Here is a 26,335-nt window from a genome sequence, read left to right as displayed (position 1 = left end):
CATAGCTCGAAGGTTAAAGAGGAGGTTAAAGTGAAGTCTAGAAGGTGAAGATGATAATGAATACCTGTAAATGTGTGATGGTACAGTATTATCAGAATACTAATGAATGCTGGTCATTTTTCTGTAACACTATTGATAATTTACCACAGAAGTATTAATTTTGCATATATACAGTAAGTTGCACATACATGCTTTGTTAAGCTCAAGCAAATCGTTTACCTACTGAGTTTGCAGCCTTGAAATAAGATCAGTTTTCACCATAAATCCTTACATGACATCAACATGCCAAATCAAACAAGCCTTTTTTTGAACATCAATTAACCTGAATTCAAGTGCCAAGATGTATGTACATGTGTGCAATCATATTTGAGAGAATACATTTTTTATTGGATTCCGGGGACCTGCAGCTCTTGATTGGTGGATAAGCAATACATGCTGACATTTAACCAAGGATCGTGACTTATCGCCTTTTAAGTTGTGAATATGCAGTTTTCATCTCTGATATCAGCCTTCATTTATGTCCATGAAATCCTGATTCTTTGAATTAAACTTTTGTATATTTTCAGAATAAACGTTTATGGAAAAGTACCGTGTGCTGTCTTGTTTTGAGCTACAACACTGTCTTTGAATGACACATAACAGCAAATGTTCTCTTATTCCTGTTTCAAAACCCAGCCTTGTTTTTTTTTTTTTTTTTTTTTTAAATCGGAGATTTATGCAACAGTTCCAGATTATTAGTCCAAAGTCCATGGGTCATGTAAGATTGTTCTTTAAATTAATCAATAAGGCTTTATGACCAAATCACTATTCTCTTCACAAATTAAACATAATAAATGTTTGTTTTACCTTTGTAAAAATTCAAATATGCATTTAATAAACCAAATAACACATTGTAATTCACATTCACAGAAAACCCCAGCATATGTTTAAGGTACATTATAGTATGTTTACAGCATGTAAAGTCTCAAGATATATTAATATTTATATATATTAATATATATTAATATTTATATATATTAATATATATATATATATATATATATATATATATATATATATATATATATATATATATATATATATATATATATATATATATATATATATAAATTTTCTACACTAGTGTTAAAAAAAAACCTTTGTAGGGCACAAAAGTGTAACTGCTTGGGACTTCTTATTTGATTGGCTTATAGTGAGGTGGGGCACATAGCCATGAATGAAAGATTTTGAATTATTTATCTAGGTCACTAATTGTTTACTTTTTATGTTAAAATATTGATTTCACAAATGTAATAAACTGAGGCCATATTTTATGTTTAACCATTATGGTATTGTTTTACCCCATATATCTAATTTATTTATTTTGCTTTTCTCTTTTTTTTGCTTTTAGTTTAGTTCTTTCTGGTGTATTGAGTAGGCCTATGCATGATTCATAATTTAGTCTGTAAGGACTTTATATATGTTAACATGCAATGTTCTTCTAAAATTTGGTTGCAATAAAAAATAAAAATAAAATAAAATGAAAGATTCTTTTAAAATGAACAGACATTAACTAGGTCAATTTTATCCCCAAAATCCTTTAAAATAATTGTATCAGTAATTTACATTTATTTAATCATTATGGACAATGATTCATTTTATTTTCATATCAAATGTATTTTTTAAGGAGGAAGGAAAAGTTTACAATTTGGCTTATTATTAGTTAAGTTGGGCAATGGCGCCCCCATGTGCTTCATGGACACTTCTACTTCATATAATACTAATACTAATACTAATGATAATAATAATACAAATACTAATTAAAGTTATATATTGATTATTAATAAAAGTTATATATCGATTCACTAATTTGTAGTAATTTAGAAAAATAAAAATCTCTTTGTTCAGCGCACTACACTTTTTTCGTTTTATAAGTACGTGGAACAGGCTCGTTTATTGCACATTATTTTATGCTCGTATCAATGCAATGCTCACCCAGATATTGCATTAACGGGAGAATAAACGGTCTTCATTCAGCGGTCCTGATCACGTTACCCCTCGCTTCCTCATTTTTGTACGAACTAGAGCACAGCATGAGTTTCTAAAGGCCTCCTCCCGCCCTTTTCCATTTGATTGACAAGCTCTACACCAATCAACGTAGAATACCCATTTACGTCACCAAGTTTCTGTTTTAGTGACAGCTTCCTCAGCAAATAGGCACGAAGCGAGGGTTTGCCGATCAAGGTCGCGGTAATGGCTTCCTAGGCAAGACTTACTTTGTTTATGCCGCTGTGGGGACGCTAGTAGCTGCGTTTAGTGTGCTTAATGTACATTATAATACAAATCTGCACGTTTTTGAAGAAAGCTCAGAATCTGACACCTTCGTACCGGGAGTTTCTCGCCGATGGGGCTGAGTTGTACGGCTGAATGAGGCTATCGCCTATGGTAGCGTAGAAGGATGAACTCAATCGCCGGTCGGGATCTCGCAGTGTCCGCTGGAGCTGTCAACAGCAACCCCGGAGCAGCGTCCTCCAGAGTCCTGCATGTGGAGCTCACATCACAACAGGTACACCTGCAGCTTCCAGCCTTATGTTCCATATGTGCGCGCGAATACCTAGCGGATCTTCTTGTGCATGTGTCACATGTCACCGGATGATCATAAACACTGGGCCTCCATGTCCAGTCAAGCTCTGGTCCACATTTATGAATGCAGTGGGGTTTGAAATGGACATTTCGGAAGCAACTAATAAGACTGTGTTAATAATAGAGCGCTGGCTTGTTCATGCCAGAAATATATCCAGAGCGGTTTCACAGTGTAGTGTAGTCTTGTCACTGTGGGTCTCCAAACTCAAAACACATACACAAAATAGACCAGACAGCGTCCTAACATTTATTATTCATGCTTAAAAGACTTTGAAACTGGCTAGGAAGGCAGTGGTGGTGCTGTCTTATGGAGTGAGCTGTGCTTATCTCAATTGCTTTGCAGCTTGACAGCACTGACTTAAATGACTATAAATGATGTCATGTTTACACATTGGCACACATTGTTTGGGGGCTCTACAAAGAAAAACCCTTGTTATCAATGTTTGGTTCATTTGGTTTCATGTTACAGTCTATTATTGACATTTTAATGGTTTATAAAAAAAAAAAAAGTTATATTTATGATGATAGTATGTATTTTTTGTTTTGTTTATATTAACATACCTTTTTATTAAAAAGTCTTTGCAATTAAGGATTTGAAAATTGTTGATGTAATGCTTGAGATTGCTGTTAGAGAGTAGTTGTGATTGTGTGTGTGTGTGTTGTAACAATTGCAATGGTGCAATGTTGCACAATACACATACATGCCCTGAATCTGTCCTAACTGAGAGTATAGACTTCAGTTTTGTGGAATGATAGTCATGGCCTGCAGCAATCGTCTGTTTAATCACATCACTGTTTCCCGTGAAGTGTTTTGGGGATCGCAGGGTTTCCTGTTAAGCAGTGTCTGTTGATGACTTGGCATTCTGTGCAGAGAAATGTTGCATTACTTAATGCTGCAAACATGGGGCTGGAGTTATGTTTTAGCTTGGCTTTAAGTAAAGAGCGGTTTCTTGCAGGAAGAACTCACTCTGAATCTTTGCTATATAATATAATACAACATATTAAATATTTAAATTTAAGTTACTTTTTTTATAGACATAAATATGTACTGGTATAAACTGCAGCACATGAAAATATACTAATGGCAATGTGAATATTCTAAATCTAATATTGCCATTAGTATATTCCCATGTCCTGCTGCAATATATACCAGTAATATTGATGCTGTCAAATGCAGGTATAGAAGGATGCTCGTAATCACTGTATGTTTTGAGGGCTTCATGCAGAGTTGTATGATTAATTAAAATTAAACCGAAATTGTGATATGGCTCAAACACAACATGCACCAAACATGCAACAACTTGCATGTAGACCAAGCAAGAATGGCAGGCAAATAGTTGTTTACGTTCATTATTGTAGTACGGTTACTCACTGTAAATACTGTAAAGTTTTCTCGCCAGTGAATGACTCATGATGTAATCCAATAACGTCGTCTCTGGTCGTCTCTCTTTTGGTCTGTGCGCGTGTTAAGGAGGAGGCGTGGCTTTGGACGGCGATTTGCAGGGAGGGTGGGTTCATATGCTTTCAATGCTAGCAGGCTAAAGTTAGCATTTCCCAGATCACCTATTGCACCTTTAAATGCCAAGGTCTTTATTATGATGGTGATCTCCGGTGGCCTGTTGCATGAAGCTGAACAAACTCTTGAGTTTCAGAGTAGGTTTAGAGATAGACAAAACCATACAAATCAAACCTGGTTTAGATCAGGTTCATCAGGCTCACAACGCTCAATATAAACGCCCTCTGTCAACTCAGGTTTGATCCAGAGTTTGTGATTAACTCTGAAGACCAGAGTTTGCTCAAACTAATCTCAAATGTACCTGGGTAACAACTGAAATCGGCTTCGTGCAACTGGCCTCAGTTCTGCTTTTGTTAAAAATGGCATGACTGTTATCAGAAACACTGAAATGTGAAACCAAATGTGAAGTCCCTATCACATGATGTGGGTTGTTAGAGCTTGTCACACCTGTCTGAGGTTTATTTTACTGGAAATGGTTGTTATGACACCAATTTCTTTGGCAGTTACACAGTCACTTGTGACACTCTTCAGTCCAGTTATGGACTACAGATAACCTCGTTCACACCCTTGAACACCATTCATTTGGTTTCCGGCAGAAGAGCATTTTTTTGTTCAATGTGATATGATTTACCAAATTCAGAATGAAGTCATGCTTGATGTTTCCGTTTCATTTTAGCTGTTTGAAACAGCTGCAAAGTACAAACTGCCTAATAAGGGAAAGCTGATCGTACGCTAGCTTGTCTGTTCCTGCGCTAATTAAGTAGCCTGTTAACCTACTAAAATTTACCATTCAACCTCTGCGTTTCATAGTATGGGACAAAATAACCCTGGATATTCCTCAGTGTTTTGTTGTCTGAAACAAGACAGAAATGGGGGAAAAACTGAACAAAGTGTGGTGTTGTTCCTGTAGCGTCAATAATCCTGTGGGGCATCCCATGACTTAGATTTAGTATTTAATGCCTCACGGTCGGCACTGGAAATTCTTTCTGGCTGGTTGTGATGAAAGCTGGTCAGGTGAAGACTTTAGTGAGCTGAACTCTCAGATTAAGTGTTTCATTGAAACGGCTGTGGCCCTGCGCCTTAAATCTGGCCCTTGTGAATGGTACTGGACTTTCTCTCCATCTCATTTTGTGTAGATTAGGATCACAAGCTTGACGTATCTGTTATTTTTTTTGTTCTTTTAGTAGAGGTAGGCTATTTAATTATTGTGTTACAGAATCGCAATTATGATGATTATCCCTTTCTAAAATATAAAGAATAATGCTGTGTTTTTTCATGTACCTAGTGGTTGACCAATATATTGCCAATATCTGCCAATGTTTTTCAGCTTATACATTTTTCTGTTTGGACGATGTTTTGGAATTAGAATGTTTATTTTGAAGCGCCAGTGCCTAAGTGTCCAGTTCCCATTCTCTGTCTTCATTAGTTTACCATCTCTGTTTAACAGTTCTGTCTCATAAATTATTAGATATTATTAGCCATCGGGCAAGTGTTATTTAAATAAACTCCTGATGTACTTACAAACTTTCCAATGCCTCGTTTTATGAGTATAGAACCTATTTATACTACTGTAGAAGTTTGGTACCATTCCGGGCATTATTAGTGGGGTAATTTACGGGATACATCCTTAGATCCATTAGCGCCTGCACTAAGCCATTCGGCTGATATCTCTAAATAAGCTCTAACTTTAATAATGTTCGACCAAGGGAAAAAAAGCTTCTGGGGGGGGGGGGGGGGTTTGGCTCGAGGTCATGGTGCAAAGGACCCTAGGTTGATTTTACTCCGAACCATCCCTTTAAAACTCATATTTAAAAGTTTGTTCCTTGGAAAAAAAAATTATTCATGCCTTAAAATAGCTTGAATGTAACTCTACACCCGTGTCTCATTTAGTATACGTGGTTCTATGAATATGCAAATTAGCCCCTCCTCCACTCACTCGCACCAGCTCAGAGATCCACTCGTTGATGATCATTGACGTGATTGGTTACAAGGTAGTTTGTGAAGTCAGAAACACCAGCGATTTCAAACTGCGTTTTTGAGACTGTCGTTGGTTCACTGCAGTTTTAAGGAGAAAATACTCAGCAATGGTGTTGACTTATGAATTTGTACATGGTTTATCTTAAAGCACATTAAAAGCACCACATAGACATATAAACAACATTAAAAGCTTGATTTACACCACAGGGGTACTGTAAGAATTAGTGGACTAGTTGTTCAGGCAACATCCCTTCTGCAATCATATCGTAGGCCTTTCTTGTTATCTTCTTTTTAACCAAAACTCTTATATGGTAAACCTTTCCATGCCGACTCCTTTTTTCCCCCTTGGCTCCTTCAAAACAGTGGAATTGTGCCCAATGTGCAGCAGTGATGCCATGTTTCGGTCAGGGTGGGGGACTTGGATTTAAAGTGACGTGACGTGAGACTCACAATGATGTTTTGTGCCTGTGTGTTGGTCTGGTCCTGTTCACTGTCAGTTGCTTGTGATGGAAAATGGAGAACTGCAAAACATTCGGAGTTTAGTGCGTTCAAGATGACATCACCTAGTCAGAAAAAATCGTGAGAAATATCTGAGATATGTCATGATGTATTCCCAATTGCCGCTTAAATGGCTCTCTCAAAAAACCATTGTACACGCATTACTTTGAAAGATTAAATCTTTACTGTTTGATTACATGAAAGTGTGTTCCCGATGAGTACGCATTGATGTACAGCTTGTGAAAGTAGTAAAGTATATTTGAAAGGCATCTTTAAAAAAATGTGATTGTCTTTCTCACTAAATGTCTTTCTCTCTTTGTCCCAACAGAGGCGTTTACGTCACTTGCGGAGCATAGCAGCCCGTAACATTGTGAACAAGAATGGCTCTCCTCTGCTTGACACTTACTTCAGCCTTCACCTCTGCCAGGAAGAACGGATATCACGAGGTGACTGATGCTAGCTGAGCTTGCTGGTACTCTCTGACTGTTTGCTTAATTTAGTACTTAAAGCTGCAGTGCATAATTTCTTTGTCATATGTGACACCAAACAAAATTGCAGAAAGTGACTGTTTTCAATTTTTTTTCCAAACGGCCCCACCACTAAAGTCACGCTATTGGTTGAGCTGTTGTCGGGCTGATCGGACTGCTAATATAAATAGTACAATGTTTTGATAGCAACTTAGTGTTTACACTTCACATGTTCGGGGACATCAACCCACAGTTTGTGTACTTGGTTATTTCTGTGTATTTTGCAGTTGGAAATTAAAAGCCAACAGTTATGCAAAGCAGCTTTTAACTAATGAGAATTGCAACTCTTTTAAAATGAATGGCACAATATACCCTTTCCCTTCCCTTATGGATAGTAATGTAGTAAAAGAGCTGGGCTGGTTGTAGTTTTTGTGGAATTTATTTTTTAGCATTTATTTGAAATAGAAATCTTTTGTAGCATTACAAGTGTCTTTACTGTCACTTTTGATCAAATTAATGTGTCCTTGCTGAATAAACATATTAATTTCTTTAAAAAAAAAAAATCTTACAAAAAACCATTGAGTTTTAGTGTGTAAGTCACTCTGGATTTAAAAGCTTTTGGATGACTTCTAACTTGCTTCTTTTCCTTTTCCAGATTTTTATAAGAGTGAAGTCATCCGAGACTCATTGGTGAGTGCTTTTGTTTTCATTGGTGTTTGGTCATGCGATTTAATATTTCAAATTTGTGAAATGGTAGACGGCGCACAACATATCAAAGCTTAGTAGCATGGTGTAGCATAACATGTTATAGCGTCGCATATCATATGTTCTTCTACTGTAGGATAATAAAAGTGAATGTCTTTTAGTTGATTCACCAATGTCCTTAATGTCTATATAAAACCATAATAAATATGGGATCTTTGAACAGTTTAAGACACTTTCTGTCATATTTATTTTGTCATTTTATCTTATTTATTAATATTTGTGGTTGCCTTTGGCAGAAATTTTGGTTACCATAGTACATTTTACTGCGAATTGATTAAAGAATTAATTGGATCTTAAAGATGAGGTATGTAATTATTTTATGCTAAAATACAAACAAAGAACTTTGAAGATTATGGCTTTGTGGTTACAAATAATGTTCCCTCTAATTTGTTTTCTTGCTGAGCTAAACTTTTCTCTATTGGGAGGACATTTTTCGCCACCTGAGCAAAAACATTCTTCATACCTGACCTGTACAGCGTACGTAGAAACACAATGGTTTCAACATGCAGTTGTAACTTTTAACTTGAATGTGCCATTTCTATTTTACTTGACCTTTGATGTAACTTATTGGTATTAAATAATATTTTTGAAAACAAGCAGTTAATTAAGAAGTCACTAAATGAAGCACATTTTAGGTTACCTGAGAATTTTTTGTTTTACAGTGCTGTTTACTGTACCGGTCTTTACCAAGAAATTCTATAAAAAATCATTTACAAAATCTTCTGCAGGACAGTTCAATTCTTTAAAATAATATATGAAAAAAATTAAGCTGTTACACTGACATGGTTTGGTAACCATGTGTTTTTGCACAGTCAATTACTGGCTACAGGCAGCATTAAACCATAAAAATTAAATGATTGTTTATTGCTTATGAATTTCCAATATTTTTTTTTAGCATGGGGTTTCAAACTTTTTAATAGCAAGGAGCCCTAAACAATACCCTTGTGAGATAAATTCTTTATTAGGCTTATAATATAATAAAATATAGACCTAATATAATATAAAATAATATAAAAACGAATTGAAGTATTTGAAGTGATTTAATATATCAGATTCAGCACGTGTGCAGCTTAGAGGGAATATTGGTTGCTAACAATCTGTCCGACAACAGCAGCAGTGGCTCAACCAATGTTGCGAGTTTGGGCGTGGAACTATCCGTTTGACCAATCAATGCCAGATGGGGAGGTAAATGGGGAAACCTGTTTGAAAATAGTCATTTTTTGGTGCTGGTAGTGCAGAAATTACACACTTCACCTATTCATTTTATTGCAGACATCAACAGCAGGTGCCATCATATTTAGTCATAATAAGAGTTGTAATCATGCTAAAAGAAGACTGACCTAGAGCAGTCCTGGCAGTGTATGTAAAAAGGCAATGTCCTCAAAATCAAAAGATTCAGGACTTCATCTTTACACATATGGCAAATCTACACAAAAAGGCATTGCTACAGCTCCCAGCAGCACTGCGTCATTTACTGATATAAAACAGGTTTGCTAAATGGACTCTTTTTGGGGTCACACCGGCAACCTTTTACTTTTGAAACAATTCCTTATTTTAGTTCGCCAAGAAGGCCTCCGAGCCACTGGAACGGATGTGGCTTCCTTCATTGACGACTGGAAAGCGGTTTAATGACTGTGTGGTCACTCCGTCCGAGCCTGTAATTCTGTTGAAAAACATTGACGCATGGCAACTGCTAAAATAAGAAGAGAATAATAACACAACACCCAAAAGCAAATGATCGTCAGTAATGTGATTTATACAGACACGATTAAAGGCTCTGTTCTTTTCCGTTACTCTGACTGTAATGGACGTTTTGATGATAATAGTGATGATATGAAATATTGTAGGCTATTACTAAAGTGTTTTCACATGAGATGACACCCTCAAAGACAAGTTTATAGCTGGAGGGCTGTTTTTGTGTTATTCTGGGTGTGCTTTTCTCTCTATTTATGGAGTAGGCAGAGCTGTATTGAATGCAGTTGTTTATTATTAAATTTACAAAACGATGATCATGTAAGTGTAATATAATGGAGAGTGGTCTGTAATTTTGTTTAATTTCTCTGCTTGTCCTCAATGTCATATCTTTGACCGTGATGAATTGATTCAGAGCTCTGATTCACAGCGTCATCATCACTCAAATGTGAAGTGTCCATGCGGCACTTTTTATGCATTGAAACGTTTTAGAAAAAATATGTAGTTAGATATTGCTTTTATTAGGGCTGAACGATTCTGGAAAATAATCTAATTGCGATTTAGTTTTACCAATATTGCGATTGCGATTTAATATGCGATTATTTTTTAAGCTCTTTATCTTTTCTATTATTCAACAAAAACAAGCAATAAATCATTGTAAAATAGGGAAGGGAATCTTTAGGCACCTCATGAGCCGATCTAATTTTTTTCTTTAATTGATCTTATTAATAAAACTTAAAATATTTAATTACATAATTATAAGTAGGCCTACTTATAATAATTACACATTAAAAAACTAAATGAATACAATTACATGTTAATAATTTTAACAAATATAGCTTCAAAACAAATAATAAAGAGGGGGAAAAAATATTACAAGCAGTGACAATGACAATCACGTGACCAGACTGTAATCGCATTTCATCATATCGTGATATTATCGCAAATGCAATTAATCGTTCAGCCCTAGCTTTTATTACTATATATTGCCATATTGATTTAGTCTAAAAGTATTTCTATACGGTATATATATTATATACGGTACTTATTTATACAAACAAAGTCTATATACAGAGTACACACACACACACACACACACGGTTTCACAGACAAAGCTTAAGCCTATTCCCAGACTAAAATACATGTTTGAGCTATTTTACCTGAAAATAACTTGCAATGACATATCTTAAAAAATGTCAGTACCATTGTTTTGTCTCAGGATGCACACCAGTAATGTTTTTGTGTGGAAGGCATTTTTTGATAAAAGCTGCTTAAATATCCTAATTTAACTGGCCTAGTCCTTGCTTAAGCTAAGCCCTGTCTGTGAAACCGGGCCATCTTTTGTGAATTAATGAATATCATCCATCCATATATATATGAATATATATGTGCATGTGTAATATGTATATGTGTCTTCAAACATGCTAAAAATCTTACAGATTCTGCAAAGACTATTTTAATGAGCTCAAATGTAACTGGTACTGTTTTGTCAGACACACAAAATCTTTTCTTCTTTAACCTCTAACCTTCATGCCCCTCTCTGCCTCCTTTTTTGTTTCTTCATTTCCCTTCCTTTCTGGCCTTCCTCTACATCCTTCCGGTCTTACATGTAATCATGCCTTCATTTCAGCCCCTCTGGTGGTCATGTTGAATCATGTTTTCAGTGTTTTGTATTTATTTCTGCTGACCTAGTCACTGCGATGGCAGTTTTGTCAGCTGCACGTCCTCTTGGAGAAAGACCCTCTTTAGCCTCCAGACTGTATGACGGGACAGTTTTGCAAATCTGTTTCTGCTGTTAGTCTTTGAAAGCTTGGCGTGCTGCGTCATTGACTGTGCTATTAGGCCACACTTATGCATTATTAATAAAATCGACATGTCTAAATGCCTTAATTGCTGGTCTATTGGATCATATATTGGCTGCATTTTTGGCTGTATTAGTTTATTAATGCCCAGGCAAGATCTGCTAGCAGAGATGTTACTCACAAAGTACCCTGCAGGATCAAAAATTAACACGGCCATCCGCACGCACGCACGCACGCACGCACTTTATTTACATTACAACGTGAGGTACACAAAGTTGCACTCTGCAATGAATCTTTTATTGACATCTTTGTTGGTTATAATGGAAGGATTCGCGTTTTGAGCAGTGTTGAGCAGATTCTGTCTAATTAAACATATCTGACTGGCCATTGCGTTCACACGCTTAACAAATATGTCTGATTGGCTACAAAAATTGTAAAAATAAATGCACTTAAAGCAACTGGCTATAAACCCTGCTCCTGCAAATTTTTTGCTTGTATATTTTTCAGAACCCGACATGGCGGAGCTTAGATTTTGCCATGCTGCCGGACCTCTTGGACATGTCTGTGTCATGTTTTGTGGTGAGAATATGGGGTGGAAGGGAAGAACAATACCAACTGCTTATTGAGTGGAAGGTCAACCTAGATGGGCTCAGATACACAGGACAACAGGTGAGTAGTCAAATATATATATATTCAAACTTACCTCTCTTGCTTTCCTTTTAGTTACCATCCATTTATCTAACCATCTAGTTTCCTGAAGTGTTTTGTTCTAAGATTTTATTTAACTTTCATGAGGGAATTTTTTTTTAAAGTGCCCCTATTATGCTATTTTAAAGTTTCCTAATGTTGTTTTGGAGTCTCCTACAACAGGGTTTACATGCATCAAAGCTCAAAAAACGGTTTCATTTTCTCATAATATACTTTTGCATGTCACCACATTTTCAATGATTCTCTAACGACTCCTCAGATGAATCAGTCTCTCTAAATCCCTCCTTTCCGTGAGCTACTCTGCTCTGATTGGCCAGACAGCTCAGTCCATTGTGATTGGTCTGCCGTGTGCAGCGCGCGTCAGAAAGCAAAATGCCCATTGCCATAACAACATTAGCTCTGCTTGTCCTGAGGCTTCCTTCACCGTAAACTAAAGACCGTAACGAACAATGACGTCGATTTTTACCATATCAATCCTAGCGCGAGTCCGATGATGAAACACTGGAAGAACTACTTATACAACCTGAACCTCCATTGCAAGGACAACTCGAGCAGGACGTTTCTCAGGGATACACTACTCAGTTTGAGGCACATTATGAGATGTTGCGACTGTTGCAGTTCCTCACCATCAGCATTAACAAGTGCATGTCCATCAATAAACCGATTATTTTACTTGTACTTATTTATTTATCGAGTATTTTTCTAATTTATTGCAGTGAACATATGGAAACTGTATCAATAACAGTGCATACATTAGTCGAGCTCTAGCGTGAATGACTGATGTAACATAAACGGTGGTAAAACAAATCTTGCTCCATGCTTAATGTTTCCTCAAAGTAGCGAGAACGACAGACAATCTGCATTAATAAACACAGCTATAGGTAATAGTGGCCCACAACTGATTAGCAGAAGTATTTCAGTAAGACAGTGATAACGTGAGTTAGCAGGAGACCAACACAATATAAAACTCAAAAGTAAGTATTTTGAACACCATCTTTCAAGAGCAAGCGGTTTGCGAATCCTGCATTGAACTCCGAGATTTGAGAAGCAGTCGTCAGTAAAATAAAGGGATCACAGCAAAAGTTTAGGATTATACTGTTGAGATATCGTGGTAAAGATGAATTTTAACCACTGATTCTTCACATGCTCGTCCTTGGGCAGTGAAAAAAACTGGCTTTACCTTCACATTGTAGAGAGGGTTGGGCAACGATTAATTGCGATTAATCGCATCCGAAATAAAAGTTTGTGTTTACATAATATATGTGTGTGTACTGCGTATAATTATTTTGTATATATAAATACACACATATGTATGTGTATATTTAAGAAAAATTTGCATGTATATACTGTAGATATATTTATACATAATTTATATTATATATGAATATTTTATATATAAATACCACATTTTTCTTAAATATACACATACATATAGTATGTGTGTATTTATATAGACTAAATAACTATACACAGTACACACACAAACTTTTATTATGGATGCGATTAATCACGATTAATCGTTCCCCAACCCACAGGAATCAGCTGCAGTGTTTGAGGGTTCAAGTTTTCCCTGGTGTCTGCACACGCAATAAGTAGGCGGGCAATATGCCAATGTTTCGTCTTGACGTCACAACGAATCGGCTTATGACTCGTTTGAAAAACGATTCATTTCATTGACTCAGAGTCGACTCTTACTTTTGAAAGACAATAACTTTATATACGGTGCACTTTTAGATTTAAAACATTGCAGGATGTTTTCATTCACTTAGAGCTGTTACACACTACATGAAAGGTCATTTTCAAAAATCCATAATAGGGACACTTTAAATATGTTTCGAATTCTTGAGTAATGAATTCTTGTATAAAATCACTTTTACATTAAGTTCATGTTGAGTAATTGTAGTAGCAATAATAATTATAATATTTATTATTATATTTCACTGTAAAGAAAAATAGCAGTAGAAAAACTGGTATTTTTTGGAAAAGGTATTTTCTGCAGAAAAATTTACGGACATATTTTCTTAAACCCTAAAACACAACGCAATGCATAATTCAAAATATGGGTAAAACACCTGTGAAAAATCAATATGGAAAATTCCTTCATATAAGGCTGTACATTGAGTCCTATTTTTACAAATTATAATTATTATATACATATTTTATATACAATTAAATTAATATATATATATATATATATATATATATATTATATATTATATATATATATATATATATATATATATATATATATATATATATATATATATATATATATTATGTAAATTCTTCTTCAGGTTCATATCACATCCCAAAAATCCTTTAACATTTCTCTTTTCTCTCCTTCTCTTTTTTTTCAGATTCGCTCCAGAAATCCGAATGAGATCATCTTTGGACTGAACGATGGCTACTATGCAGCTGAGTTTGATCAGAAGGTATTGTTCAAACTCTGGGAATGGGTTCCAAAATAAATTCCAGGCTATCTTCAAACCTTGTCATCTATCAGAGCTCGAATTCACTTATATCTCTTGGGTTTTTCAATCTGTAGAATCTTTCATATGGTAAGAAGACACTCTTTGTGAAGCTCATGGACTGTTTTCTTTCCCACAGGAGAATTCTGACAAGAAGAAGAACAGTTTGCTCCAGGTGGACCAGAGCTCTGTCAGAAACTCCTACAGTGTTTTCTCTTTACTGAGGTGAGAGAAGACTCAATGGAACATATCATGGAAAAAAGGCCTTTTTACCTTTATTTTACTTTAACATTCACAATTCAATGCAATCAAATACTAAAATCCTACAAAAGTGTAGAGTATGGCCATTTCGAATGTCCAATTGCCATATACAGTGAGGAAAATAAGTATTTGAACACCCTGCTATTTTGCAAGTTCTCCCACTTAGAAATCATGGAGGGGTCTGAAATTGTCATCGTAGGTGCATGTCCACTATGAGAGACATAATCTAAAAAAAAAAAATCCAGAAATCACAATGTATGATTTTTTAACTATTTATTTGTATGATACAGCTGCAAATAAGTATTTGAACACCTGAGAAAATCAATGTTAATATTTGGTACAGTAGCCTTTGTTTGCAATTACAGAGGTCAAACGTTTCCTGTAGTTTTTCACCAGGTTTGCACACACTGCAGGAGGGATTTTGGCCCACTCCTCCACACAGATCTTCTCTAGATCAGTCAGGTTTCTGGGCTGTCGCTGAGAAACACGGAGTTTGAGCTCCCTCCAAAGATTCTCTATTGGGTTTAGGTCTGGAGACTGGCTAGGCCACGCCAGAACCTTGATATGCTTCTTACAGAGCCACTCCTTGGTTATCCTGGCTGTGTGCTTCGGGTCATTGTCATGTTGGAAGACCCAGCCTCGACCCATCTTCAATGCTCTAACTGAGGGAAGGAGGTTGTTCCCCAAAATCTCGCAATACATGGCCCCGGTCATCCTCTCCTTAATACAGTGCAGTCGCCCTGTCCCATGTGCAGAAAAACACCCCCAAAGCATGATGCTACCACCCCCATGCTTCACAGTAGGGATGGTGTTCTTGGGATGGTACTCATCATTCTTCTTCCTCCAAACACGTTTAGTGGAATTATGACCAAAAAGTTCTATTTTGGTCTCATCTGACCACATGACTTTCTCCCATGACTCCTCTGGATCATCCAAATGGTCATTGGCAAACTTAAGACGGGCCTTGACATGTGCTGGTTTAAGCAGGGGAACCTTCCGTGCCATGCATGATTTCAAACCATGACGTCTTAGTGTATTACCAACAGTAACCTTGGAAACGGTGGTCCCAGCTCTTTTCAGGTCATTGACCAGCTCCTCCCGTGTAGTTCTGGGCTGATTTCTCACCTTTCTTAGGATCATTGAGACCCCACAAGGTGAGATCTTGCATGGAGCCCCAGTCCGAGGGAGAGTGACAGTCATGTTTAGCTTCTTCCATTTTCTAATGATTGCTCCAACAGTGGACCTTTTTTCACCAAGCTGCTTGGCAATTTCCCCGTAGCCCTTTCCAGCCTTGTGGAGGTGTACAATTTTGTCTCTAGTGTCTTTGGACAGCTCTTTGGTCTTGGCCATGTTAGTAGTTGGATTCTTACTGATTGTATGGGGTGGACAGGTGTCTTTATGCAGCTAACGACCTCAAACAGGTGCATCTAATTTAGGATAATAAATGGAGTGGAGGTGGACATTTTAAAGGCAGACTAACAGGTCTTTGAGGGTCAGAATTCTAGCTGATAGACAGGTGTTCAAATACTTATTTGCAGCTGTATCATACAAATAAATAGTTTCTGGATTTTTTTTTTTAGATTATGTCTCTCACAGTGGACATGCACCTACGATGACAATTTCAGACCCCTCCATGATTTCCAAGTGGGAGAACTTGCAAAATAGCAGGGTGTTCAAATACTTATTTTCCTCACTGTATAATAAAAATTAAGATTTCTTTTGATTAATAATACATCTGCAGTACTTTGACTGTATTGACACATCGCTGACTATTGGGAAAAGAATTGGAATTTCATTCCTACAGGACTAGCATTTGCTCTTAACATTTGTTCAGCTCCAATTGTAAAGTTCCTCAGTTACTTTCCAGAATTGTATTATCTTCCCTTTTGAGACCCAGAAGCAGTTCCAATCATCAAGAAAAGTTCCTTTCCTTGTCCGCCAGATAGCGCTCTGTGTTTTTTTTCTCTTTCAAATTGGACCCCTGCTGCAGGGTGGCGTCTCGTTCTTCAGCCAAAGATGACTGATGTTTTTGCAGTCTTGGATAACCGTAATCCTTGGATAAAAGACCTGATGGATGAGGAGAGCAGGAAATTAAGGAAGAAAAATTAGTCCACCTTGTCATGGTATTGGCAGACCTCTCCAAACCCATTGAAGCTGAATGTTGGCTCAATGTTCTGCTGTAGCTTCATTGCAGCACTAGATGGCAACAGCTCTCTGCTAATACCAATGTGTTTTGTAATGTAACACAACCTGAGAGAAAGGAGGCACTTTGGAGAGTGTTAAATAACTGACACACTTCCCATATTCAGATTTATCGGTGTGAACACATCTGCACTATTACAACATCAAATTACATTCATTCGTTTTCCCGAACCTTCATTCATACGCACCTCAATGGCCATGTGCATATTTAGTTGTGTGGAATGTAGGGCAGTTCCTCAGAGCTGTGCTGTACTGGGGTGATATAGAGTTAGCTGGAAGCTGCTGCTCACTATGTGCGATGGTGTTTGTGAGTCTCTTGGTAGTCTTGATTATGAGTCTGTGCAATATATTGGCTTCGGCCTGAGGTGGGCCCATGTCTTGGTCGAAATTCCGAAATCTTATGCATAGGCCGCATATTTGTATACACACACCGACTGACAGAAACATGCATGGGATACATTATTCTAGCTTTTTTTGTAATTCTTATGGACTTCTTTCTTTTTTTGTTTTTTGAGGATATTTGTGTGGAAAATTAACAATGGCAGAAAAAAAATAATGCTTCGTTCCAAGGGATGGGAATTACAAATTTAACAATTCCTCTTAACAATTCCAGTACCTTAACAATTCTTTTAGTACTTTAAAGATAGATAGATTGAGATATATCTATATATCTATATATCTATATCTATATATCTATATATCTATATATATATATATATATATATATATATGTATATATATATATATATATATATAGATATATATATAGATATATATAGATAGATAGATAGATAGATAGATAGATAGATAGATAGATAGATAGATATAGAATTTAAAACCGTTCTTGAAAAGGGCATTTACACAGGCTTTTTAATGACTTTACAGTCTTTTTAGAGGCTGCATAAATGCAATCCAGTCATTGGCCTTAAATGTATATTAAACAACAATACTAAACAAATAAAAAATGGTAACATTTCATTCATTTATTTTATTAAATACCACTGACAAACTGCACAGTGTGGTAAAAGAACAGAATCATTTCTGTCATTCATTTGGAAGTCGGACTACACTGGCTTGTGTCTTATTAAAAAGAACCAGTTCATAAGAGTCATCTTTCTATAATTGGACTAAACTTGTCTGTTTTGTAATTTGATTCATTGTAAAATTCCGTTATAATTGGATTTGCATTTGTTTTGCCGTCGATATTCTGTTTGTTTGTAAGTTAAGACGGACAGAAATAAAGAGAGAAGAAACGGTTGGAGTGTAAAGTCTGTATAGCTCTTGGCAAAAACTCCTTGTGTTCCGGGTTGAATGGGCGGATGGCGGCTGTTGTTATCAGCACTGAGGAAACATTTGATTTGATTGACAGTGCTGTTGTCAGCGATTAACTCACCCTGACGATCTTTAAGTAGGAATAATACAGAGAGGAAAAGAGGAAAAACAAGAAATCAGAGTAGTTAGTCTTCTAATAAAATGAATCATTAATCTGAAGAGAAATGTTTCCTCTGCATGTGCGATTTATGCTACTCTAGGGTGGGCAGCCCGTCCGTCATGCTATAACGGGCCACTCGTGGGAAAAAAGTGTGATTCGGTGATCTAAATCAGTCTCAGTTGTCAGGAGTTGTGTTAAGGGGTGTTTTCTTTTGCATTTGTTTTATGATTGTGTGTTAGTGGGCCAAAAGTAGCTTTTTGTCTTTGGAAAAGGTGTTTGCTGTTTCTTCTGGTTCTTTGGTTCTTTGGTTCTTGGTTCCTTCCCGTATTTTCTTATACAGGAAATGTTCTCAGCGAGGTTTACGCAAACCAGAGGAAATTCCTGCTTGCGTATGAATTCAACTTTTTATCTCCCATCACCCCTCTCAGCTGGTTCACACTGGGAATAATCAACACTTGCTTTCGAAATCCTTTTTCAGTGCAAAGAACTGTCATAACTAGACTAGTATTCTTTGTAGCATGACTAAATCTAGTTTATATTTTTAAATATTTAATATTTCACCCAAGAATCATAGTGTATTTTTTTTCTGTGGAATATTTTGGGAGAGCTATTCCTTTAAGATTCACTCAAAATAATTTTAAAGCATTTCTCCTTCTTTTTAAAGATCGATTCGCCTCACTCTCCCATCAATAAAGTAGCAAGTAGCAAACAGTGGCGGCGTTGTACGGCAAAGTTCAGGGAGTAGAGCGTGACCCGGTGGTTGCTGCGGCGATAAGCCTTTCCTGCTTTTAGCGCCTTTCAACAGGTCGACGGGTCGTACGCTCCCCCGCCGAAGGGCATAGTCCTGGACCGGATTATCGGGTACGGCTTTAACAGCTGGGTTCATGCTAGCCCCTCAAAACCCTAAAGCAACAACCTTCAGGACCGGTAATGCCTGCCATGCCTTATGGAAAAACAAACTCGCCCTTAATCTCCGCATCGCCCGGCTGAAAATGGATGCTGGTGTTTTGGTCTCTCAGGGCTTTGTGGGAGGCTGTGGTAATAATAGTGTAGAGAAGGCATGAGGGGATATTGGAGCCCTGCTTATATAGAAGCTTTAATAAAGGGATAAAGTGCATCAGCATCTCTCCATCACCTTCTACAAGCCCTGTACACATTGAAGCTCTTTTTCAGAACCTAGTAAGTGTAAGGCGTCATGTTTAAAGGTGCAGTATGCAATATTGACAGCTAGAGGTTGAAATAATGACTGCAGTACAAATTCAAAATATTGGAGAGAGTTCTATCCTGGGGTGTCGAAATACTATTGGGTAAATTGGCAACGTGCGGTATCGCACAGACCAAAACAAAAACGCATTCCGACACGGAACGCACATTTCAAAGTAGAATAACTAGTTGTCGCTTTTTTTTTCGGAGTAACAAGTATTTGAACTTAGAATATTTTCTAAATCTCTGCAAGCATATTACACCACGTCCTAACTACACGCGACGCGATAAAATTCCAGCGACAGGCAGTGTGTCTGTCCACACTAGACGCGACGCGACTGTAAGACGCCACAACGTCAATCAAAAATCACAGCCAATCAGAACAGCGTGTGGGCAGAGTCTCGTGGCAAGTGCACGTGAAGAGAGTAATCTTGACGGCACTTGCAAGAAAATGGATAAGTAGCTACATAACCAAATTCACAAATATTGCACCATTTAAAAAATACATAGGCTACTGAGTTACTAAAACAATCTTTGTCAAATAATACACTTGTTTGTTCACAGTTTTAACGTCCATGTTTCCATTTGTTTAATTTCAAGATCTGAGGTGAAATATATCCATTGTTGCTTTTACAGCTACAAAGCTGGAGCACTAAATGATATTCAAAGTCACATTTCATGCTTTTAACATTAAATAAAGCACATAAACAGTACCTGAGATTATCATCTCCACACTTTGTGTTTGTTGTTCCAGCACGACGTCGCAGAAAAATAGAAACCGTTTCTAAATTAGAAACGTCGCGTGTCGCCGTCGCGCCTGGTTAGGACAAAAACTCTTATCAACATGGAAAAGATACCTTTTATCGCGTCGCGGCGTCGCGTCGCGTGTAGTTAGGACACGGTGTTATGGTATTTTTATGCTTTAGTACGGTCAAAAGAATTATATACATCACTTTTAATCTGGGTTCATGTAGACTGCTTTCATTTAGGGTTCCACATGTGATTAGTTCTTTGGCATGCGCTGTAGAGTCGAATGTGTGCTTAATGTGTTTCACCGTCTGTTTGGTTGGATGACTATAATGTTTTGATACAAATTTATGTTAGTCTCATCATGAAGCTCAGTCCCAAAGCTGTTATAATCTAACTCGCTATGGATTGCAGCACTACAGAAGACTGCTGAATGTACTGAGAGACACTGATGTAAGGGTCAGCCGAACTTGAATTCCTGCTTGCTGTGAGCTGGAGGGCCTGATCGTTTTCAGGCCTGAAAACAGCAGATCTGCAGCTTACATGATCTAAGCTGCAGATCTAACTCATACAGCTGGATTTGTCAGAAAGACGTTTTCCTTTTGAAAAGACATTGTTACAGAATGCATGGTTAAATGAAAGCTTTTTGGCTCACACTAAGGAGCTGGCCTTGTTTGTTTGATTAATCACCATGGTAGTGATTCTTCATGGCGTGTCATTTTTGAAAACAGGCATTTTCCATGAAAAAATATATTTTAAACGGTAACTTTTGGTAACTGTGGAAAGGTTGAGCTTGACAAATATAGACATTTATTTTGTACACTAGCTACTTTTCTCGCTATGTTAATTTTGCATTAAATAATAAGTCATCAAATTAGGCAGAGTACCTAAGTGTTTTTGCTTGAAAGAACATGGATTTGTATTTTTGTAGTTGTAAAAAAAGAGAATAATGGACACCAGTTTGTGCCCTATTGTTTGTAATCCAGACCTAAATTTAACCATGTGCTGTAGATTTTTAAATTTAGTCACTTGTTCTTTGTGCGGCATTTTTTCAACTCAATTTGGATAGTACAGTAGAGATCCACAAGCTGAACTTGAACTAGGTTGCCCGAAGCGGCCAGAAGTCTTTTGATTCCGAGCAATAAAAGTGTTTTTTTACCTTTTTTGTGAAGGATATTTGGACACAGGTTTAAAATATGCTGCGAGTTTTTTGTAAGCACGACCCAATATGTCCGATTCCCCCCTCACAGGCTGTTTTATCTTAAAAGGACATGGGATTTGAAGCTTTAAAAAAAGAGAGTAATGGGCACAAATTTGTACCCTTTTGGTTGTAATCCCAAAGTGCCAACAAGCAAAGCGCAAGAATTCACAACCACAGACTTAAATTTACCCCGGTTGAGCCAAGATATCCGTTAAACTGTTTTTGAGCAAAAATGAGCACAGATGATGTCATGGCGAGGTGTCAAAAGGATTGGTCGTCTCTCGGTAAAGACCAGGCAGGAATGTCAGCGCCCAAAATATTTCCATGGTGCACAATCTTATCTGCTCCCTTCAGTACTGGAGACAATGGCGAGTTCTGAGGTGTGTGGAGACGGAGGCGTGTGTTGACATTCTCCTGGTCTGAGCAGCAGGTAGGGGTCCACTGTAGATAGTTGCGTGTTTGTTTTCTTTTCCGTTCAGGCTCACATCCCTTCGAGGTTGTTTGCACTCTAGATTTTTCCGTGTCGTGTCACTTGTTCATTGTGCAATAAAAGTGTTTTTGTTTCTTTTTTTGTGAAGGACGCAGGTTAACAGATGTGATGTGTTTTCATAAGCATGACCCAGTATGTTTGATTCCTTTGCACAGGCTGCACACATTATCTTTGATTTATGTACTGCGAGCGTAATTATTAGCCTACAGTGAAATCCATATCGATCAGTGACACTTCAGGTATAATCATACCAGTGAAATGAGTGGAATGCGTTTTGGGGAAACAACTTTTTGAGTGTAACATTTAAGAATTAGTTTATACTGGATGTAAGTGTTCTTTTAGGGAAATTACACATGATATGCATGCAGGTCTGTGGCTTTGCCAGTTGTGTGTTGTGTTTGACTGAGTGTGTGTGTGTGTGTGACCCGTATCTCCAGGAGGGAAAGAGGACGTGAAGGAATTGCAAAGACAACAGAAGACTGGCTGTCACCTGATATAAGGGCATTTATCAGCATTTATCCAAACATAAAAAGAGACAGAAAACATTTTTCATCCCTTCATTTTGTAGATACCAACCAGACAGACTGTATTTCATTTCCTTTCTTTGTCTTTTCCACTCACATTCATACACACACGAAGCGATCCGTGGAATGTTCCATTGAAACGGTTGCTTAAAATTGAAAGGTCAAATGATATGAAGGCCGTTCTATGAAACGGGTGATTTTTAAAAGTAAATTTTTGTAAAATGTATTTTTTTTTATCTGATGTATAAATGTTAATAAATAGCATTGTGCTTCTCAAGCTAAATTATTATTAAATAAATTAAATATTAAAATTAATTGGTTATAAATAATATAAAATTAATATTATTATAAAATGGAATAAAACTATCATTTGTTAGATAAAATATAAAATATATATAAATAAAAGAGCATGCTAACTTTTAATCAAAGCTTTTTTAATCAAAATGTGCATATTTGCTAATATAGCCCACACTTTGACGACTAATTGAAATATAAATTATATACAAATATAAAAACAATGAAAAAAATAAATAATATTAAAATAGAACTGTTACAGCCAGGAGACGTTGGTAAAGACAAAGAAAAAGCTAAAAACAAAATTTATGTTTACAAAAATTCTTTAACAAGTCATTATTTACAGTTACTCATCATGAGATGAGAAGACAAATGGGAAAAATCAGGGCAGCGAGAAATGTTTGTTTGTATTTTTCAGTGTTCTGTTCAAGATCTTCATATTTACCAGCGGCAAGCAATGTTAGGATTGGGCAGCAAAATGTAATTGGGTTTGACATGCTCCAGTCTTTCTTGGCCATTTCAGGATATGACATAAGGTGGCCGTCAAAACTTCTCAGAGCGCATCTTTGTTCTTTTCCTGAAGCATCTGTCTTTGTTTTCATTTCCTGTTTTATTTTCGGCCTGCTTTTACAATGCTGCACTGCTGTGTTGCATACAAACACAAGTCGAGATTTATTTGGTTATCAATGAACGGTAAATACATAAACACACCGAGAGGTAAATGTGGGAGAGAAGGAATGTCAAAACGAAAGAGAGAACAATGTTTACAATAATGTGTCTCTGTTTTTGTTCCAGCGACTCTGGAATGAATTAATTTGTGTTTCAGGTTAAGGAGTTAATGCTTTTCTATGTTTATTTTTTTCTCTTTTAAGTCTTTTTTGTTCTGTTTTTTATGCTTTTCTGAGAAAAGTGATACTAGATTTTAAATGTTCTTGTCTGTAAAAAACAAACTGCCATAATGTTAGGATGATCTGTGTGGTTGCCAGGGTGTTGCTATGCATTTCCTAAGTTGTTCTGACTGGTAGTTAGTGTGTTTATATGCACTTTATAGATATGTTTGGGATGGTGGTCAGAACGTTGCTGTTCGGTTGCCAAGGTGTTCTGAGGGTTAGTTGTGTGTTGCTAGTTCATTGCCGTTGCCATATGGTTGCAAAGGTGTGCTAGTTAGAGCAATGTGCTAACACACAACAATGTGCTGTGTTTGCTTGGGTGATCTAGATGGTTGCCATGGTGTTGCTATGTGGTTGGCTGGTTGCTGAGTGGTAGTTTGTGTATTGCAGTATATAGGGTGTTTTGAGTGATTGCTAGGGTAAACAAATCAATAGTTTGATTGCATAGAAAAGTACTTGCATACCTTTCCTGAATAAGTGATTAAATGTTTGATTGATTTTCATCTACTAAGTTTAATACGTCCCTAACTCTAAGGCTGCGTCTAAAATCACATACTCTCTTGAGTAGGTACTTATTTTGACTAAAAACTACGTTCTATATAGTATGAATGTGTGTAGTATGAATGTAATCTGGACGTACTAACATTGACCATGTTGCCCTTATCACGTGACCTACACTTCACTTCAATTCACAAATCTTTTACCGTGGCCTCATGGGATAGTAAAGTGTCCATTCTATGCACTTTTCAGAATCTCAGTGGAAGAAGTCTTTCCCTACTCTTTTATGAGTACTGTGAATTTAGACATACTTCTTTTGTCACATACTCTTTTTCGCCTACTATAGAGTAGAGAAGTATGCGATTTCAGATGCAGCCTAAGTGTGAAAAGTAGTAAAAGTGATGCTTGACTTAGCAAACATAACTAGTAATCTATTACTTGGGTCACTGCACCCAGTTTTCCTCCGATGTCAATCTCAGAAATCATTCCCCTAGTTTTTTAAAAGGTGATTCGCCAGAAAAGAAAGTTGTTGTGATTGAAGTGTTTGTGTTTGTATTCTAGCGTGTGTTTGATGTCTGAGCTGCCTTGCTGGTTACCGGGTAGCCTCCTGTGCCCTTCTCTGATTGGCTGAGGGAGATAGGTGTTGACGGGCAGACGGGTTGAGGGTTGATAAGAGTGCAGACATGCGTGAAATCCGATTGGGTGATAACTGACGCTCACCTGGGGGAAGTGGCCTATCAGATTTCTTAATCTCAATCACGGTGACGATAAAGCTGTCAAATCAGCTTTGACTTGACTTATCGGCATGCCATATCACCCTGCATATAACAAGAGAGAGACATGGCTGATAAAATATAATAATATTTTTCCTGTCGCTGTGTGAACTTGTTACAGGGTAGATTTTAAAGGCCCAGTGATTTATGCCCTGGTCAGCTCATGCAGAGTACTGCTGGGAAAGTGCGAGGAGAGGCCCCAAATATGAGCGAGAGGGGTGTTATTTTCCAATCTCTAGCTTCAGAAAAAGAGGTATATAGAAGAACATGTGGATTTATAGAAATGGTAGCTGTGCATTATATAGTTTTGGTGGGCAACCACTGGAAATTATCACCATAGTTGTGTTTCCTGAAACTTTATTCAGTTTTACAGGGGTTTGTTAAAAGTGGATAACTTTTGTATGAGCTTCGCTTGGAGAGGCAGGCCAGCTGTACTTCTAGCAGATGCAGAGTCTAGGTCTAGTTTTGGACCAGTGTGGTCACAGGAGGGCCGAAACGTAACCCAGATGAATTGCTCAAGGAGTATTAGTCTGCATTGTTTCACTATGCTGATATTGGCACTTAACCTTTGTCAGCAAACTGTTTGAATTCTCTAATGCTAGTCAAAGGGGAATCTTGATGGTCTGGATCAGAAGCTGGCCATCTCTCTGTTCTTTCTTGGATCTCTAATTGGATCGCTGCAATTCGATGATTTCTTACGAATGACGTGTGTGGTAATGAAGTCGTCAGTGTAAAAGCTTTGGGAAGAAAGGAGCGGTAGAAAAAACTTAAAGCAGTGTCACAAAGGACTCTGGCCCCCCTCGGATGGATTCAAAAAGGCCCACAGATGGGAAGATACAATGCAAGGTTTCTGTCGGCCTGTGGGAGGAAATTCTCTCCCCGTTACGCTCAATGTGGTATGCTCAGTTTTCCCAGGATTTCTCAAAATCTGTTGAAAACAAGGAGGTCCATAGCATTTGGAGAAAACTTATCGGAAACTAAGAAACCCATCAGTAGTGACCTCTCCTGGGCTGTGAAAGGCAAAATGTAGGTCTGAAACATCCACTGTAATGTAATTAAATGTTGGCAATGCACACTATTGTTAAAAAGTTTGGGTTTGGTAATTGTTTTTAATGTTTTTGAAAAAAAGTCTCAAGGCTGTATTTATTTGATCAAAATTACAGTACAAACAGTAATATTTAGAAAAAGCATTACAGTATAAATTAGCTGTTTTATATTGTAAAATGTAATTTATTCCTGTGATGGCAAAGCTGAATTTTCAGCAGCCATTACTCCAGTCTTCAGTGTCACATGATCCTTCAAAAA

The 26,335-nt window shown here is 37.1% G+C and overlaps 1 protein-coding gene across 1 annotated transcript in view; it reads left to right on the top strand.

The window, feature by feature from the left end:
- The first annotated feature begins 2,194 nt into the window (after nt 1–2,194).
- uvrag (UV radiation resistance associated gene) overlaps nt 2,195–26,335 on the top strand; it is a 105,189-nt gene continuing 81,048 nt past the window's right edge. The window contains exons 1-6 of the mRNA XM_084105175.1: nt 2,195–2,545; nt 6,942–7,059; nt 7,736–7,770; nt 11,847–12,008; nt 14,405–14,479; nt 14,655–14,740. Of these exons, the coding sequence (XP_083961301.1) occupies nt 2,438–2,545; nt 6,942–7,059; nt 7,736–7,770; nt 11,847–12,008; nt 14,405–14,479; nt 14,655–14,740 (584 nt within the window). The 5' untranslated portion in view covers nt 2,195–2,437. The remainder of the gene's footprint in view (nt 2,546–6,941; nt 7,060–7,735; nt 7,771–11,846; nt 12,009–14,404; nt 14,480–14,654; nt 14,741–26,335) is intronic.

This window comes from Abramis brama (assembly GCF_963993115.1).
Source record: "Abramis brama genome assembly, chromosome: 25".
NCBI classification, from domain to species: domain Eukaryota; kingdom Metazoa; phylum Chordata; class Actinopteri; order Cypriniformes; family Leuciscidae; genus Abramis; species Abramis brama.
The sequence above is the reverse complement of the archived record's forward strand: the minus strand, read 5'-3'. Positions and strand labels throughout refer to the sequence as shown.